The sequence below is a fragment of the Haplochromis burtoni genome, unplaced genomic scaffold, assembly GCF_018398535.1.
Source record: "Haplochromis burtoni strain Fernald_Lab_line unplaced genomic scaffold, NCSU_Asbu1 Contig_7, whole genome shotgun sequence".
Lineage (NCBI taxonomy): Eukaryota > Metazoa > Chordata > Actinopteri > Cichliformes > Cichlidae > Haplochromis > Haplochromis burtoni.
In genome coordinates, this window is record NW_024582368.1 from 3,554,268 (window position 1) to 3,571,139 (window position 16,872).

Genomic DNA, 16,872 nt, shown 5'->3' on the forward strand with positions numbered 1-16,872 from the left:
AGTGTCGTTTCTTGCATATATTTTTTGGTCTGGTGACCTTCTTATTTCATTTTAGAATACATTGTTTATTCCTGTGCATGCATCATTAGCTGCAGCTAAATCCTCGACTTTGTTTATTAGCTGCTACAAGAAAAGACAGTCGGAGTGCCAGTAATAAAATGTATTGATTGTACTACTGGCAGAATGTAAAATGAACTTCTTCAGACTGGAGATCTGCTATAGCGCTAAGTGTTTTATTAGATTCAAAGAGCAGCCCCAGGACTTCTCAAAAATTGGTATTTTCATTAAAATTTACATCTTTGTAAATGTTAGTAAACTATTTATATCAAAAAGAAAATAAATAGAAATTCTGTGCAGAGTTTCTGCTGTCTTTGTCTGTGTTACATGTATTTTTATTATTTATGGCGAGGGTGGCACAGAGGTGCAGTGGTTAACACTGCTGTTTAGCAAGAAGGGCCTCGGTTTGAATCCACTGTGTGTCTGTGTGGTGTTTGCATGTTCGCCTTTTGCCTCCATAGGTACACTCCAGGTATAATTCCCCCCCACAGCTCATGACATGCATGTTGATTGGAAATTCTTTGTAAAATTGGCCACAGGTGTGAGTGTGAATGGTTGGTCTCTCTGTGTTAGCTTTGCGATATTCTGGTGGCCTGTCCAGGTCCTTTCACCCTGTGATGGCTGGGATAGGCTCGAAACTTTAATTGGATAAGCAGAAGAAAATGCATGCATTTAAAGTTGAGTGATGGGTCCTGTTCATGTGCCAGTTCCATATGTGGTACAATTAACTTTGCAAACTAGCATAAAAAGTGAACGAAATTTAAAGAAATGCTCTGTCATTATTTATAATTACCTTCATTTATACTAGAAAAAAATAGCAGTGTCCTGGCCAAGAAAGACAACAGTGCAATCATAAGTTGCATAATTTAGTAGCACATACACATTCAAAACTATACACACATTGTTAATTGCAAGCAATAAAAATAAAAATAAAACACAGAAACAACCAAAATTCATAAAGTTGATTGTCTGTAAAAAATGAATATCTTTGTAAAAGTAATTGTAATTCCAGAAACAACAGGCAAAACATCTGGAGCCTGAAGTAAATGCCCCCAAGTCATTAAAAATAGAATTAAGTTCATTAAGTAAGAACAGATCTTACTTAATGAACTGGTCTCACTTGCTTACCCAGGCTTAAACTTGGATCATAGAAACACCGCAGCAATGCTTTTATGTTTTCTGGCACATCTCATAACCCCTACAGAGCTTTCACATGATCAAAACTGTAGTTACTAAACTAAACAATTTCTACTGCAACACAGCCAGCGTCCTTCACTCATGAATGGCACGAGATGTGGCTGAAAGAAGCATCACTGAACCCTTTTTTTTGTGCTGTCAGAAGCCATAAAGTTTTCAAGTTATTCACTCTCAATTTCTAGAGGCAAAACAATTATCGAATGGCTACTTAAGTGCATTAGGTGAAGAAAATGATGGTAACATAAAAAAGATACATACCATAAACTGATACCCTCTTTTGATCTTGATGGACAGTGTTGCCCACTGAAGCCTGAACAGTAACAGTGTGAGTTCCCTCCTTGGAGAAAGTGAAGGGCATTGCGCCACTGAGGGTCACAACAGGCTAAAAAGGCATAGAGGCATGAGATGAGATGAAACTGTCTACTATCTATCATGCTGCTCAGTAAGCGGCATGGTTTAGTAGGAGAAAGTATGGCTTACCTCCGTTTTGTTATCAAACCACCAGTAATAAGTGACTGTTCCCACATCACTGGGCTGTAGCACTGTGGTAAGGTTTACTGCTTTGTTCTTGATGACCACTGACGGAGCAGAAAGCTGGACCTGCTCGAGTTGACCTTTAGAGGGAAAATACAGAAACTCCAAAGTCGTACCTTTTGTTAAAATGCGTAAACGTAAAGCTTTCATGGTGCTCCAAATTTCAAGAGAAACCACGTATTTGATCACACAGTATTCTGGCACAACAATGGCGGCCTGGAACACATTGACAGGCAGGATGGAGCTGAATGCGCTTCAGGAGTGGTTTGACAAGTGTCTGCAGATGTTTTGATGTTTTTGCACCCATGAAAGTGCCACTATTGGAATCTGTTATAATGAGGTAAATTCAAGCTGACCAGTGGCGCTCTTTTCTGTCAACAAGGAGACAACAAACAGCTGTCTTTCACACCCACGCTGGATGAATGACACTCAAAGCTTTTTTTCTTTTTTTTTTTGGTGAAGTCTTACTTTAATGAGCCGATCTGAACCCGCAGAAGGAGCGTGAGTGCATTTTCAAACCACTTTTTCACTCTAAAGGTTCAAAAGTCCAAGTGTTTTGATCTATTTGAAGGCTGGTGCAAAGTTAGCTGTATTATATACGTGTATATTCCAGCTCCATATTTTTATTTTTGGACATGGCTTTGCATGATTCAGATTTCAAAATAATCCTCATTTATCTTACACTGGGCCATGGTGTAGACCCTCAAGCTGTTTTAGCTCCCTTTAAGCCAACTTTCGTCTGATGTAAACAATTAACAGAAGGTTTGAACAGCAGGTGGGTGGGGCATCTGTGAGCTAGAGCTGTATCGCCTGAGCTGATTGTATGAAAGATGTCACTGACATCATACAACACCAAGATCAGAAAAAAACTGTGTGAATCATGTGAACTTTTAAGGTTTAATATGAGCATTGCATTATGAATGATGCCTATAAATGTAGCATGGAAGTGGAAGTGTATGCATTATATGATTTTGTATGCTTTAGCAGGAGCTTATCCAAGACAAGTTACTTTTTTTTCCACTCACAGGAGACATGGAGGTAGAGTACGATCCTGTCAAAGCCCAGAGCGTTGTTTGCTGTAGCAGAAACTTGGTAGATGCCAACTTTACTGTAGATATGCTTGACCCCGTCGTCGATGGAGCTTATATTCACATAGGATATAGCGGTTCCATCACCAAAGTCCACTGTTATACTTGTCATGGAGCCAAGACCCTTGCAAAAGAAAAGAAAATACTGTCACTCACGCTGTAACCTTGGTTGTTTGTCAGCATTCTTGCTGACACACAACCGTGTGCTTTTTCTCTAATATCTACTGGAATGAGGTCATGCTGTAAATCATGTCACAGCATATTTATTTGATGTGCTGCTGCTCGGTCCTCTGTGATATGTTCATGACAGCATCTTGGTATACAGTACACCAATAAAAGAGCATGCACCCTAAAAGCTTCACCCTATAATGTAAAGTACATGGGTTTTTTTTTTCTTAAGTGAACTCAGCACCTCTTCCAGAAACACCAAGAAGGTGACATTCTTTCCCAAAGTTGCTACCAGCGTTCCCTCATTGGTGAAGAGCTGGAGGCCCTTGGGAGCCTGACTGGGACACTTTTGTCGTCTGGGGCTGTACTTTAACAGGTTTCCCTCGGTGCAGTTGTTAGACAAAGCTCTGTGATATCTAGAATTCGTAAAAGAAAAGAGAGGACTTCTAAAATAAAGGACTGTCAGACACGGCATGAGCATAAAAGCAGGCACAACCCATGTAGACAGTGGATACGACTGTTTGTCATATTTAACTGCTGTATTAGGTGAGTTTAATTAGCCTGTTATGAATAGATATTAATGCAAACAGATTTATTACTGGATATTTTTTTAATCATATTTCCCACATATGTTGGCTGGTTTAGTCTTGTTTAATGACTAGTTTTTAAGCAGCATGTGACGTGATGCTCAGTGTGGTGGGAAGCCTGTGCTATACAGCTGGCTTATTTTGGCTGACAGTTAAATAGTGGCAATAAATATAAGCAAGCCTCGCTCTTAATCTGAAGTAAGAAAATCAGAGGTTTGATCTTTTTAATTACCTAAACTCCACAAACGTCTCTTTCAAGCATGTTTTCCATCTGTTTTTAACCTTGGAAATTACATTGTATGAAAACTACTATTTTAACACAACAACTGGTGATTCATGAAGGCTGATTTGAAACTAACTAAAAACATTTGTGCATCTGCTGCTTGTTTTTCTGGCATCATTTCAATCTGGTTCTACCAGAAAGCTCATCCTGTGAAAACTGCCACCAAGTGCTAGCTCGGTGGGGGATATTTGATCTCTCTACTATTGATGGTCTTTACTGTGCAATGTAAACTGCAATGACAAATAAAACTGAATTAAATCAAAAACATAATGAACAAGTGACTCAAGCATACCCTGTGGTGTTGAGAAAGCTGTCCCCTGTGATGCAGTCTCTAGATGTTGCTGAATGAACAAACCAGAAAGCTGGAGCACAGGTGCCATCGATCTGCCTCTCGAACCCATAGTCGCTGTTTCAGTAGGGAAAAAGACACTATTATCAAGATTACGGATTGTTTATTTATATATTAAAAAAATACCCAAACCCCACACCAAAAAAAAAAAAAAAAAAAAAATCAATAACTACATGCATCCTTCAAACAGAAATGTTCTGGGCTAGAGAAAAGTCCCCACAGCAAAGCAGTATTTGAAGTTTTGATGTTTTTGGGGGGGTTGCATCAAATTTCTGAGGCAGCAAAAGCATTGTCTGTGTTAACACAAACACACAATTATAATACCTCTGCAAAGTATTCATCAGTAAGACTGATCTGTCAGAAATCTTTCATCATGATCAGGGAAACACTCTCTCAGGAGCCAGAAGTCATCTAGTAATAAAGTGGTGTTAAGCTTGTGTTATATTAGTTTGTGCTGCTCAATCAGCACCGGTTAGATGAGAAAGATAAAAGAAAGGATGAGACAGTCTGAAGTGATAAACAAGTATCGAAGCAATACTTGTTAGACATACAGAAGTAGCTAATAATAGAGTCTAGAGTGAACCACTACTGCTATTCATTATGGAAATCTATTCAAGGGCACTTGAATCATGCAGCAATGAACCTGCTTTCATGTGATTGCGAAGGCTGGGCACCCACATTTTTCTTTATCTCGTGATCATGTGGTAACGGACTGGTGTTTAAACTTTTTATAATTGAGATTTTTCATACTTTTGCGATGCATATTATCATAAATATAAGTTTGGGTAACACCGTGTGGTAAAAGTGACATGATAAATGAACTGCACAATATACTAGGAAGCAGAAAAACATCTGTGTTCGTGAAACTTTTTTTTATTATTATTATTACCAAGTTATGTCCTAAATTTACAAAAGAACATGACTGAAATAGGAATAACAAGTAGTGAATTATAAAATAGATCTTTTCAAATACTGTTCTTGTTGTGCCTTAGGTTTACTTCACAGACTCTGCCTCTGGAGATTGATAAAGTGTTGTGCATTGGATTTAATGAAGTGAAAAGAGTGTAGCTGCAGAGAAGGGAACTCACCACTCAAAATCCGCCTCTGTGCACAGGCAGGAATCTGACATCTGGGAAATATACTGATCTCTGGCCTTGACACATCGAACGTTTGCTTTCAGTTTTTGGAAGATTCTCTTCATTCCCATGATGCACACTTCACCCTGTGATTAATAATGCATCATAAACATTTCAGAAATTCTTTTTTTTGTTTCTTTTTTACCATCTTGCTTTTATTGTGCAGCTAAATCAAAGTGATTCTCTTGGCTTTAATCAATGGATGAATCTTCGCGTTATCATTAGTCAAATAGCAGAAAGACCGCCTTACCTCATTGTGCAACTGCCACGTCAGATAGTCGTCAGATGTGCACCGCTGTTGGAAAATGGACCGGAAGTCGATCTTGACGAGTTGCCACTCAGATCGATGACTGAAGTGACCGAATATTCTACACAAAAAAGTCAGAAAAGCAAGAAAATTAATCAAATGCGGGGTAGATTTGAGAAGAAATATGTGAAAAACCTGTAACTCCACTGATAATAATAATAATAATAATAATAATAATAATAACAATACACTGACTCTAACCCATGTTCTGCAGGAGCAGAGAAACCCTTCTTCTACATCTTGGCTGACGAAACCCAAAATCCATATCAAATAAAATCAAGAATATTGTGAACTCTTCTAAGTCTTCATCTGGGTAAAATATAATTAGCAAGGATGGTAATTAACTAAAATGAAACACATTGAGTCTTCATGGTTCCTTCAAATCTTACGTCATTATAAGGGTGTCCTCTCCAGGCTCCCCCAGCACCCCATCAACATAGAGCGGAGAGGAGGTGAAGCTATATTTGTCCCAGTTTCTGCCCTCATCAAAACTCAGCCTGAGGGAGAGAACAATGGTTGGATCACAGACAGACCAGCCACAAATAGAGCTGAATTCTGTATGAAAAGCATCAGAGGGGAAGCAACCCCCCCCCCCCCCCCCCAACTCCCTTGTTTTGAAGATTGAATACAGTCTCTAAAAAGATGTGGTGCGTCCTTGGAGAGCCTTACCATATGTGTCTAATTGGCAGAGGTGTGTGTCGGATGGCCACCAGAGATCCTCCTTGATTCAGGAAAAACACACTGTACTCTTCCTGAAAAACCTGCAGACATAATCAGCTCCACTTCATAACTCCAGAGAAAAATTCAAGTCTGCACAAAGTACAAGAACATGCATGTTCACACCTATACAACGAACAAGCAGGAACACACAAGAGTCTCAGCTGTGTGAATAAAGGAAAGCGTCAAGCGAGCGTTGCTCTTATTGTTGATATTTTTTTCAGACTTAAGCCAATGGCAAAAAGTCTAAATGCTCCTTTTGTTTTATTTGTTTTAAAGATCAGATATGCACAAGGCTGGCTGTCAAACTTCACGCCTTTGTTTTTTTTGTTTTGTAGGGTTTTTTTTTGAAAATGTGACTGCAGCAACAGCAGCTGAAAACTGAGGAATAAAAGTTGGCAATGAAAGCTCAGATTCCCTGTTTTGTTCTCTCTTCTTCTTTGTTCAGATAATAGCTCACTAAAGTCATATGTTTTAAAACTTTTGTTCCGTATTACACTCAGTGAATAGTCATGGGGAAGACGTCACTGGTTTCTTGAATGGATAAAAAGACTCAAAAGGAAAACCTGATTATACTCAACAGAGTAATACATTCAGAAAGCACTACCTATCGAGATGAAGACATTGTACAGGTACTAATATCACAAAATGTACCCATAGCCCTAATCTAACAGTTAATGTAATGTACCTCTCTCCAGGTGTTCCCAGCATCAGATGTGATGAAGATGCTGACATTAGCGTTGGTCAGCTCAGGTCCGACCACGCCTGAATACAAAAGATTTTTAATCTCAATTATTTTAAGCATGTCACGTTTTCAGATCCGATCGTTAATTCAGAACCAACAAAAAAGTGCTTTTGTTAGTCGTTCCACTAAAGAACATGCAACAGATGTGCAGGACAAACAGATTTCCTTTTATATTCTAAATTGTTGTCAGCTAAGAAAGACAGAGCTGGAATTGCATCTAAAAAAAAAACAGATGTGACTGTGTGCTGAAGGATGTGAGCAAAGACCAGCATTAAGGCAGAGCGTAAACAACAGTATGGATGTGCAAAATAATCAAATATCGTCTCACCTGATGCTATTATGATTCCTGGAGCTGAGTCTTTGCTGACAATGTTTCCCGAGGTGTAAGGATTCTCTGATACGTGAAGGTGCAGGTGCAACGAACAGTATGGCTGCGAAACGCGAAGGACATTAGTTTTCCAAATCAAAATGAAACGTTAATATAGATCAGATCTATGCGCAGGAGATGATGTGAAGATTTGATTGTTATATACATGAGTAACTCAAAGCCCATATTTGGGCTTTTCTCTGTTGTAAAAAGACACAATAAGCATCTAGAGAGAGTGCGTACATACATGTTTGACTTCATCTAAGTTCTGTGCCAGGAACTGAGCAACACATAAGACGAAAATATGAACCTAGTACTCAGAGCAGTCTGGAGCCTGAGCTTTGGCTCATAGGGATTACATTTACACGTTTGAGTATGACTTAAAATAAGGAAAGGTATGGTATGTTCCCTTTACTTGTAGTAATATGTATTGAATATAAATGAACACTGGAAGGTAAACCTAATTATAACAGGTCTCTTCACTTACTGCCACATTCAGAACTGCGTTGCTATGGCACATAGTTATCAGCAGACTTTGACCATGGTCTAGCATGATTCACTGCGGTATTTTTGCAAGCAGATAATGGAAATCCAAATAACCAAATGTACCTCTTGTCAGTGGCCCACTTACTTGTTCACAATAGACCTTGTTTCCTTGGAGATCGGTTGCTGGAGCCTGAAGAAGACGCCAGTCTCTCCCCTTGTTGTATGTGATATAAGTTTTCACTTGGTTCTCGACAACTTTATTTGACAGGAACACCCCTTTAATCCCGGCAACCTGAGAACATGAGAGAAGGAGAGCAGTGGGGGGAAAAGTAACAAAAAAGGGAGGAAAAAAATAACCGTAAATTATTCAAACTTAAGTAAAGCTGAAGACCTAGTTTGGAAAGGAAGAGATGTCTGAAAGTGATAGTTTTTCCTGACATGGAGCACTATTTTGGACCATCTGTAGGACTCTGCAAAATCAAAACAACATATGGCACAGCCCTGAGATATGTCTTCTTCTTTGTATTTATGTGCAGAGAGATGCAGACTCTCACCTGCAGCTATCACTTGAGCTCACATTTCTCTTTCATTTCCACAAATCTTTGTCAAAGTATGAATGACCATTTAATATCTTCTACTGGTCACTGCAGCTAAGTGTTTCTGGGCAGAGAGCAGCATAACTACTGCTGATGGCTATCTTAGCTTTCAACAACATGATGCTTTTACTGCTGGCTAAGGATGAGGATAATCTAGGCTGATGTATACATGTGCAGCTGCTGCAACCTCGTAGTAGATCTGTCAGCACAGATATAATATGTTCAGGGCACTAGTTAAAGCCAGTATTCTGCACTGTGCCAATGCACCATCACTGACTGTGTTTTCGAAATGTGTATATGAATGATACCTTATCTAATGACTAAACCTGTTAAATGTTTTCTTGTGAAACTGTAATGTTGCATGAAAAAGATGATAAAGCAGCCATAAAGTAGATATGAGAGAAGCACCCAGATGCTGCAGAATGAATGCAGTGTAACATCTGTTTCATTATAGAAGGGGCATCTAAAACATCTCAGTGCACTTAAGGAAAACACAGCAGAAAATCCACAAGAACTCTTATGAAAGTTTTTGTCCATCTGTTGGTGCTTTACTTGTCAGAGTCTGTTATGTTGCTCAAGAAAGATCCCAAACCAGTGATTTGACTTTTGTATGGTACTCTTAGAGACACATAGTGTCTCCGTTAGCTCTCCCCATGTTGCCTTCAGAGTCCTCTTATAGTCAACAGTTTCAGTATATGGGTAAAAAAAATTGATTATTCATCTAAAAAAAATTCATTCCTAAGCAGCATCAATTTAATGTTATTTCATGTAATTTTTTATCATTTTTTAAGGACACAAATACAGTCCCAAATTAGAAAACAAATTAAAGAAATCTAACTCGGTAAATATCCGACATTTTGACTTGATGAATGTGATGAAAGTTTGTGACTTTTTGACTTTCTGTCAAGCAAACCCTCTGTTGGGGCAAGAAACCACATTTGGTAACTTAAATAGACGTTAAAACTGGCTTCACTGTGAGGTTGTGGAACCATATAAACGTCTCCCAGTCAGTCAGCAAACATCAGGCTAATGTATGTGACACATAGTGATAAAAATGCATTTGAATGCAATGCTCATTAATGCATCCAATCAGCAGTGGCTGGGAGTATTTCAGACTTTAGTCTTCTACATTATGTATTTCAATAGTTGTTCTAAATGTTGAGATAGGTGTTGTCTCTAGAAATTAGTGGAATTTATGGCTAAAAGTGGTGGCACTATATTATGTTAATATTTCCATAAGTCCACTTTGAGACATACACCAGATGCATCTAGAGAGCCATATTTGTGTTATTAAAAAAACTCTTATAAATATAGGATAGTAGTAGTGAATAATACACTGAATGTTGCCACAAGTTCCTATAACATCATACAGCAATCCAGTGAGACATTTATCCCACTTTTAGTCATTTTCAAGCTGTGAAATGTGTGATTTTGTTTTTTTGATACCCTTATAGTATTTTTATTATACTTCAGTTACATAGTGTTATTATATTTTATTACTGCTAAAATTGATTTAGTAATTCAATGTTTATGAAATATTTAGTTTTCCTTGATTTTCACATGGTTTCACCATGCTATTTATTTTTTTGTTTGTAGTAGAGATATACTTCACTGCTACTGTTTTTCTTCAAAGTGGGCTCAGTATTGACTCAAAAAAATACTGTTTTTTCACTTGAAGTATTCTGTTCGGGCACAACCTGTATTTGTGTGTATACGCATGCTCAGTTCAGTGTATGAACTCAAATGAACTTAGACCTTTGAAGAAAAGTATATATTTTTAGCCACATTTTGCAAATGTTGCCACCTTACAGCAGCCTGTGCCTGTGACTGGACAAGACTCCAGTCAAGAAAATGTTCAGAAAATAAAACGAGGAACCATATATGATACCTTCATTTACCTTAATTTGGAACATAAAATTAAAACCATATGCTCCAATAACACTCTGGGGTTAACATTTTGAAGGAGCTCAATTAGTGCTCCATAAAGAATTCTTAAGTAGTAATGCATTAATGTCAACACACACAGACAGACAGAATATAATAAATATATGAAATATATAAAAGGAGAAACTACAAAAAAAGCCACTGCCCTAATATTACAAAACCATGTAGTCAGATAAAAGCACCACCCCTGCAGCACATTCACTGCCTACCTCATAGAGGTCTATCATTATATTTCCCTCGGGACCTCCACTGCTCACAACGTCCTCCAGCATCAGGGTGAAGAATAGCCCTCTGGACTCAGACATGTACAGGTTGTAGGAATCATTCTGGTGCCAGTCCTGAATCGCTGCCACCACCTGGTTATCGTCTGTGCTGATTATCTGTAAGTCCTAAATAAGCAGAATTCATGAGTGGATGCCTCTGTGTGGATTACTTAACTACTCATTTGCCAATATGTTTCTTAGGAAATGGCTTAAAGAACAAGTAAGTGTAAATCCGCTTAGCGATGTGCACAAAGCTGCGAGCTAACAATTTGTCACTTCTTGACATCACTCAGTCTGGGTCTGTAGCAATTAGACCTAAGGCATTTCACGCTGTGCACTAAAAATGAAGCCAAGCTCCTTTTAATTTTACTGAATCTCTTATCCAGCATGGTGCACAAGATGTGCCCTTCCCAGAAAAAATGGTCACAGAATACAAGGCAGGATGGATAGATTTATTGAAACAACACTGCAGGAACTAAATCTCTCCTGTTGTTCTAACACAGTCTCTCAAACTGCTAAGCCACCCTGCTGTGCTTGCAGTAAATGGAAGTCAGTGCATTTTTGTGCAGATGCTAAATTGACATTTTCTGCTTCAGAACATTTTGGGGAGCCCTCGGGAACTCCAGATTTGCTTTAAGTAAATGTAATTTAGGCGAAGTAGATATAGATGAGAAAACTGAAAATCAGTGCAATGCTATTAAATAAACAGAGACATAATTATGCAATCCTATATCATTTTTCAGGAGATTAAAGCACAGAAAACAATTTAATGGATCCGTCAGTAAATAATACTGGAAGCAAACTTGATGAAAGTATTTGGAAATAATCACCCAACTAAAACTTATAATCATAGAACAAAATATCCCAGAGGAATAAATGTTTCATAGTTAAATTAATGTTACTTGTTCTTCTCAATCAAACACTGCATCCTTTCCAGTTACCTTACCTTTGGCAGAGTGTACTTGGGAAGCTTCATCGGGTAGAAAGCATTTCTTTTATAGGACACATAATGGACAGACTGGCCACCTACTGGCACCTACAAAAGCAGAATAGAGTACATTTATCCATAGTAAACATCCATAAACATAAATGAAGACACTAACTGCCCGAAGCTCGGGTCAAATAATTTATGCAGCCATCAAAACTCTGGGTTTGTTGCTAATTAGGCTGTTGTGCATCATGCCAGAGTGGCATTGTAGTAATACACAACGCTGCAATTTAATTTTTACCCCATCCCTTCACAGGATAATGGCCCCTTTTAGTTAATGAAAAACATGACTGTACATTAAAACGAGAGTGAACACATTGGTTTTACAGCATTTAATTGTCTTTTAATGAAACCAGACCTCACAATAAAAACCCACCTGGATAAAAACGTATTCATCCTGAACCACAAGGGAATCAGGGATGATAAACCCAGGAAAAGGTTTGCTCTTGTTTCCATCAGAGCAATTCTGAAGTTTACAAGTTATGTACTGCGATCCTGTGGGTAAGCAAGAAATTAGTGCTAAAAAGACAACATAATACAGGAACAAACAACCTTCTGTAGCCCACAGTCAAAGCTTAGCAGTGCCTATGCTCATAGTATTAAGTGAAGCATAGAAGCAAAAATTTGGAAGCCAATATTCTTACTAATAGATAAAGTAGAGAGAGCTGTCCCAGTTTGTTAACATCAGCCAAATGAAGTACTCTCTACAGAGATAGGGCATTAACACACAAGGCCCTTATGGAAGTGCCCCCCTCTCTACATTGTGGCCAAGAAAGTCGAGCCGAGTGCGCCAAGTCACAGCCCAGCCCTTCAAAAATGAATAAGCTCGACTGTATGAAGACTTCATGTAGCCAGATGGGAAGAAGAATTTCAGCACTGACTACTTTCTTTGTTTCTCACTATAATAATAATATACTTAAATGAAATTATTCATATATATTTATTATATTAAAAAAAACATTGTTAAACTAAATTGTGATAAATCAATTTTTTTTTCTGTGTTGCCAAGGTAACATGTTGTTATTACTCACGCCCATCAGAGACGCTGATCTCCAGATGAATCATTCCTTGTTCTTTGTCCAAGCCCAGTCTGGACCTGTAACATCATGATAAACATTACTTTTTGTTTTATAATCAGTGTCTGTCCCGTGACCCTTAAGAAAAGTGAACGTTTCACATTGTCTGAAGAATTCCTCATTTATTTCTTACTCTGAAGCACATATAAGAGCTACAGGCTGCCTAAAAGCCCACTTTCGTCTGATGTATGGGCTTTGCTGAAGCCTCCTCATGAAAAAGGTGATATTAGCTCTGGGCTCACTGAGCCCCACCTCTTCTCTATAAGCCTACTGTGCTCTGACTGGCCAGCTTTCCGGTGCCTGTAGTGAGTTACCATCCTTTGCTTGTGAGCACTGCCTCCTCCTGTTCCTGGTGAGGAGATTCCAAGAGCAAAATGTAAAAACAGAGATGAACACAAATGTCTTGTTCTTAACTACAAATGGCAATTTCTCCAATCTATTCTCACATGTTCAAATTCAGTCTGGTATATGAGAAGATCTGCAGCAACAAGGACAGCAGCAGGGCATCTATGCTTCAAAACAGACTGGTTAAGCTGATTACCAGCTGACTGTATGATATAACACTGAAGTTTCAATCACAAGCAATATATGGAGAAATCTATATAAAAGAAATCTGTGATAAGCTTACTTAATCTCTATGAAGATGCAGGAAAAAATGTTCATGTCAGGTTTTTTGATTAATCATATTTGATTCTTGCTCTGACATGAATATTGAAAAGTTGTAAATAACAATGTACATTGTTTAGAAGGTTTACAACCTCCAGGCTAGAAAAATGAATCCAACACAAAAGTGTTTAAAAACTACCGAGGCCACTTGAAGCGAGTCAGTCCCCACAGACTGCTATAGCAAAATGGCCAACTTAGAAGCAATAAAAACCTTGTTTACAGCCTGGCACAGAAAATACATAATACACTGTTTTTTGTCTTTAGAGGTAGTCTCCTCCATCATAACAAATATATACTGGGTCTTTATAACTCATCCTTCTGGATTCTGGACGTGGCTGCTTTGACTGACGTGTGCTGATGCAGCCTGCTGAACACTATATCTGCCTGCTTGGCCTCATCTCCACTAATTCAAGTCACAGACTCAAGCCCTCCACTGTCTGTTGCTAGTGTCTTCTGGAGCATTTTCATGAAATAACCTGACTGACATTATGGCTGTGGTACAGCTTGTGCAAGAAGGTTTAGAAATTTGCCCTTTAGTGTTAAAGAGTTAAATTCTGGTATTTTACTAGTGTGCTACAAAACAAATTAGCAGGTACACATGTCTGTCCAGTAAGTTTGTGGTGGCGGTTTGTTAAACTTTTGCTTTCTTCTCTAAATCTGGTCTCTTCTGGGTCCAAAAACTAACGCGGCAGCAGCCAAAATGAGGCTTCAAAACACAGAGCACAGAAAACAATGACATGCTGGGTACATCTATCTTTTATACACACATATGTGTATTTGGAAACTCCACGCTGCCAAACAGATGTGATATTGCTCCAAAGCACCTGAAGCTGCCCAGGCTTCCAGTTGGCCAATCAGAAGACAACAGGCTGTCTGAGATGAAGGACTTAAAGAGTTCAGAAGTAATATCAGCTTTTATATTATTTATATTTTATCAGATTTTTTTGGTGTGATTCCTCCAAAGCTACTACAATACAGACTGACAATAAAATATAAAGCAGCAAGCATTACACTGCATGCGCCTTTAAGTTATGTATTAAACAGTTATTCCCAGTTATTCCCAGTAGTTCCAAAATCAAGAAGTTGTTACATTTAAATTGGAGTATTACTATTTTTTGTCACCACTAGTGCTGATAGTTGCTGCATATGTTTCATGGTTTTTTTCATAAACTGCATGAGAACAACTAATGCTAACTGAGAAATAACTTATTTACATATAAATATAATTGTACTGACTTGCATACATTTGCAAAGGATTAAAAGTTAGTTTAACTTAAAGAACAGGCAGAATTTTTTTTTCATTTTTATTTTATCCCCTTAATAAATTATTTTGGGACTCCTGAAGCCCTAAATTAGGCTTTCATTGTAGGTCCCCCAATTTTAACATTCAGTGTTTTGTATCAAGTAGCTTAGTAAAATAGCGAGACAAAAACTGAATATATTTGAATAAAGTTGAGCCTTGTACATAATCAGGCTGTAACAGAAACAAAGAAAACTGAGAAAACTCCTTAGTAAGCGCATTGAGCTCACAGTAATTGGTGGGGCTTTTTAATGCTCTTAGAAGAGCAATATTTGTCTTAGATTAGTTGGTTGTCATTTAAATTTCATTAGTGGTCATGAGAAATAAGAGAAGGAGCAGTGGCGATTTTTAGGGTTTCATTTTCCAGGAGCAACAACATAGCAACCATAACTACAGACCTGATGGGTCGTTTGGCCTGGACCACTCGTTATCTGTAAAGTATACTTAGCTATCTTATTCACTTTCACTACAGATTCTTCACGGTAGCGGTTAAGTGAAGAGTGACTGGAGTGACCACTTCTTGTATTAATAGCAGCTGTTGTGACAGAAGATGGGTTTTCTTCTCATTTTCCATACTGTGTCTGAACTACAATATAAAAAGCTCCAATCCTGCTTCCCTCAGCACTCTGTAATTGCCTCACAGCTCCATCTCTTTTAATGGACTTTCTGTCAAATACTTCATCCAATTCTATCAGTGAACAGCAGCACTTGGTCTTAAATAACCCCTGCAATGTTACACTATGTTCCCCAATAACTAACGCCTTTTGGTAGCATTTTACAGCAAGGACGCAAGACCTTTCAGGAATTCATAGACCGCTTTGTGGTTGAGTAAACACATTTGATTAAAATATTTGATTAAAACCTTCAGAACTATAAGTAACATACCAGAATTAATAGTATCTAACGCAACAATTTAGGGAATTTTAATGGCAAAGATTTGTGAATTATCAAATTATGTTAATGTCTTCATCATGGTGTAGGATGGGCTAAAGAAATTGAAGTAATGGCATTGAGCGATTTTGGTTGAATTCCAAATGTTATAATTACATATCAGAGCTTTCATTCTTCGTATCTTTAGCCTGGCCTTTCCGATAAAGAGGCAGCCTTGTCCTTCTTTAACACAGCAAAGCAAATGATAAATAGCAGCAGAAAATAAATCATATTCAACTTTTCATATCAGTATGCAAGAGGTCATGAATTCACGATAAGTGTTAACATATGCTTTTGTAAATCATCTTAAACTGAGCAGTGTGGGATGCTTTTTTCTTGCATATTTGGGTTTATGTATTTCCTTAAAGACAAAAGGATGTGCTTACACATTTGAGCACTGTAAATTAGATTTTTGATTAATCCTTTGGCATCACTCACTGTTCCAGATGATGGGGGGAAAAAAATCAAACATATCTTTAAAACTGGGATTTGTTGCATTGACGCTTCTGTGTTAGTGAGGTGAATTCTTTATTTGGTTTTTGGTTTTTATTTTTTAAAACAAACAACTGTTATGAGTGATTTTCACACCAAACATTTGGTGATTTGTGAAGAAAGACCATCTGCTGATGTCTTGTACAAACCTAAATTATGAACACATTCTCTGCTGAAGAGTAGCTGCAGTCTCATGTAAGAAAGAATTTGAAAGTCAAACATGTGTACTTATATACTAATCTACTGTGCAAAAATGTTCAGCTGCCCCTCATTTCTTTATATTTTACTAGGGGATGTGGAACAGGTGCAGTAAACATACATGGATCTACAGTGTAAAAGGTAAACTGTCTAAAAACACATTTCTAACAAGCTTGAAAGTCAATATTTGGTAGGATTACATTCACCACAGCCTGAACCCTCTTAGGCAAGCTATCTTGTAATGTTTTTGAATAGTTTTCCATGCTTATTGAAGGACATTTAAAGCTTTTCTTTGAATATTGGCTGTTTTTTGGCTGGATCTGGGGAGGCCACTCATAACTGACTGTGTTTCACTGTGTGTTTGGGATCATTTTAATGCTGACAAATTAAGCTGTTGT

The 16,872-nt window shown here is 37.9% G+C and overlaps 1 protein-coding gene across 1 annotated transcript in view; it reads right to left on the bottom strand.

Moving 5' to 3' along the window:
- LOC102303074 (VPS10 domain-containing receptor SorCS1) overlaps positions 1–16,872 on the bottom strand; it is a gene marked incomplete at its 5' end in the record, with an annotated part of 48,178 nt that overhangs the window by 9,495 nt on the left and 21,811 nt on the right. Inside the window, 16 exon segments of the mRNA XM_005914144.3 lie at positions 1,513–1,636; positions 1,735–1,868; positions 2,814–3,000; positions 3,289–3,460; positions 4,207–4,320; positions 5,352–5,485; positions 5,650–5,767; positions 6,096–6,203; positions 6,376–6,467; positions 7,112–7,188; positions 7,497–7,599; positions 8,167–8,313; positions 10,771–10,950; positions 11,771–11,860; positions 12,189–12,307; positions 12,844–12,908. Coding sequence (XP_005914206.2) covers positions 1,513–1,636; positions 1,735–1,868; positions 2,814–3,000; positions 3,289–3,460; positions 4,207–4,320; positions 5,352–5,485; positions 5,650–5,767; positions 6,096–6,203; positions 6,376–6,467; positions 7,112–7,188; positions 7,497–7,599; positions 8,167–8,313; positions 10,771–10,950; positions 11,771–11,860; positions 12,189–12,307; positions 12,844–12,908 — 1,964 coding nt within the window.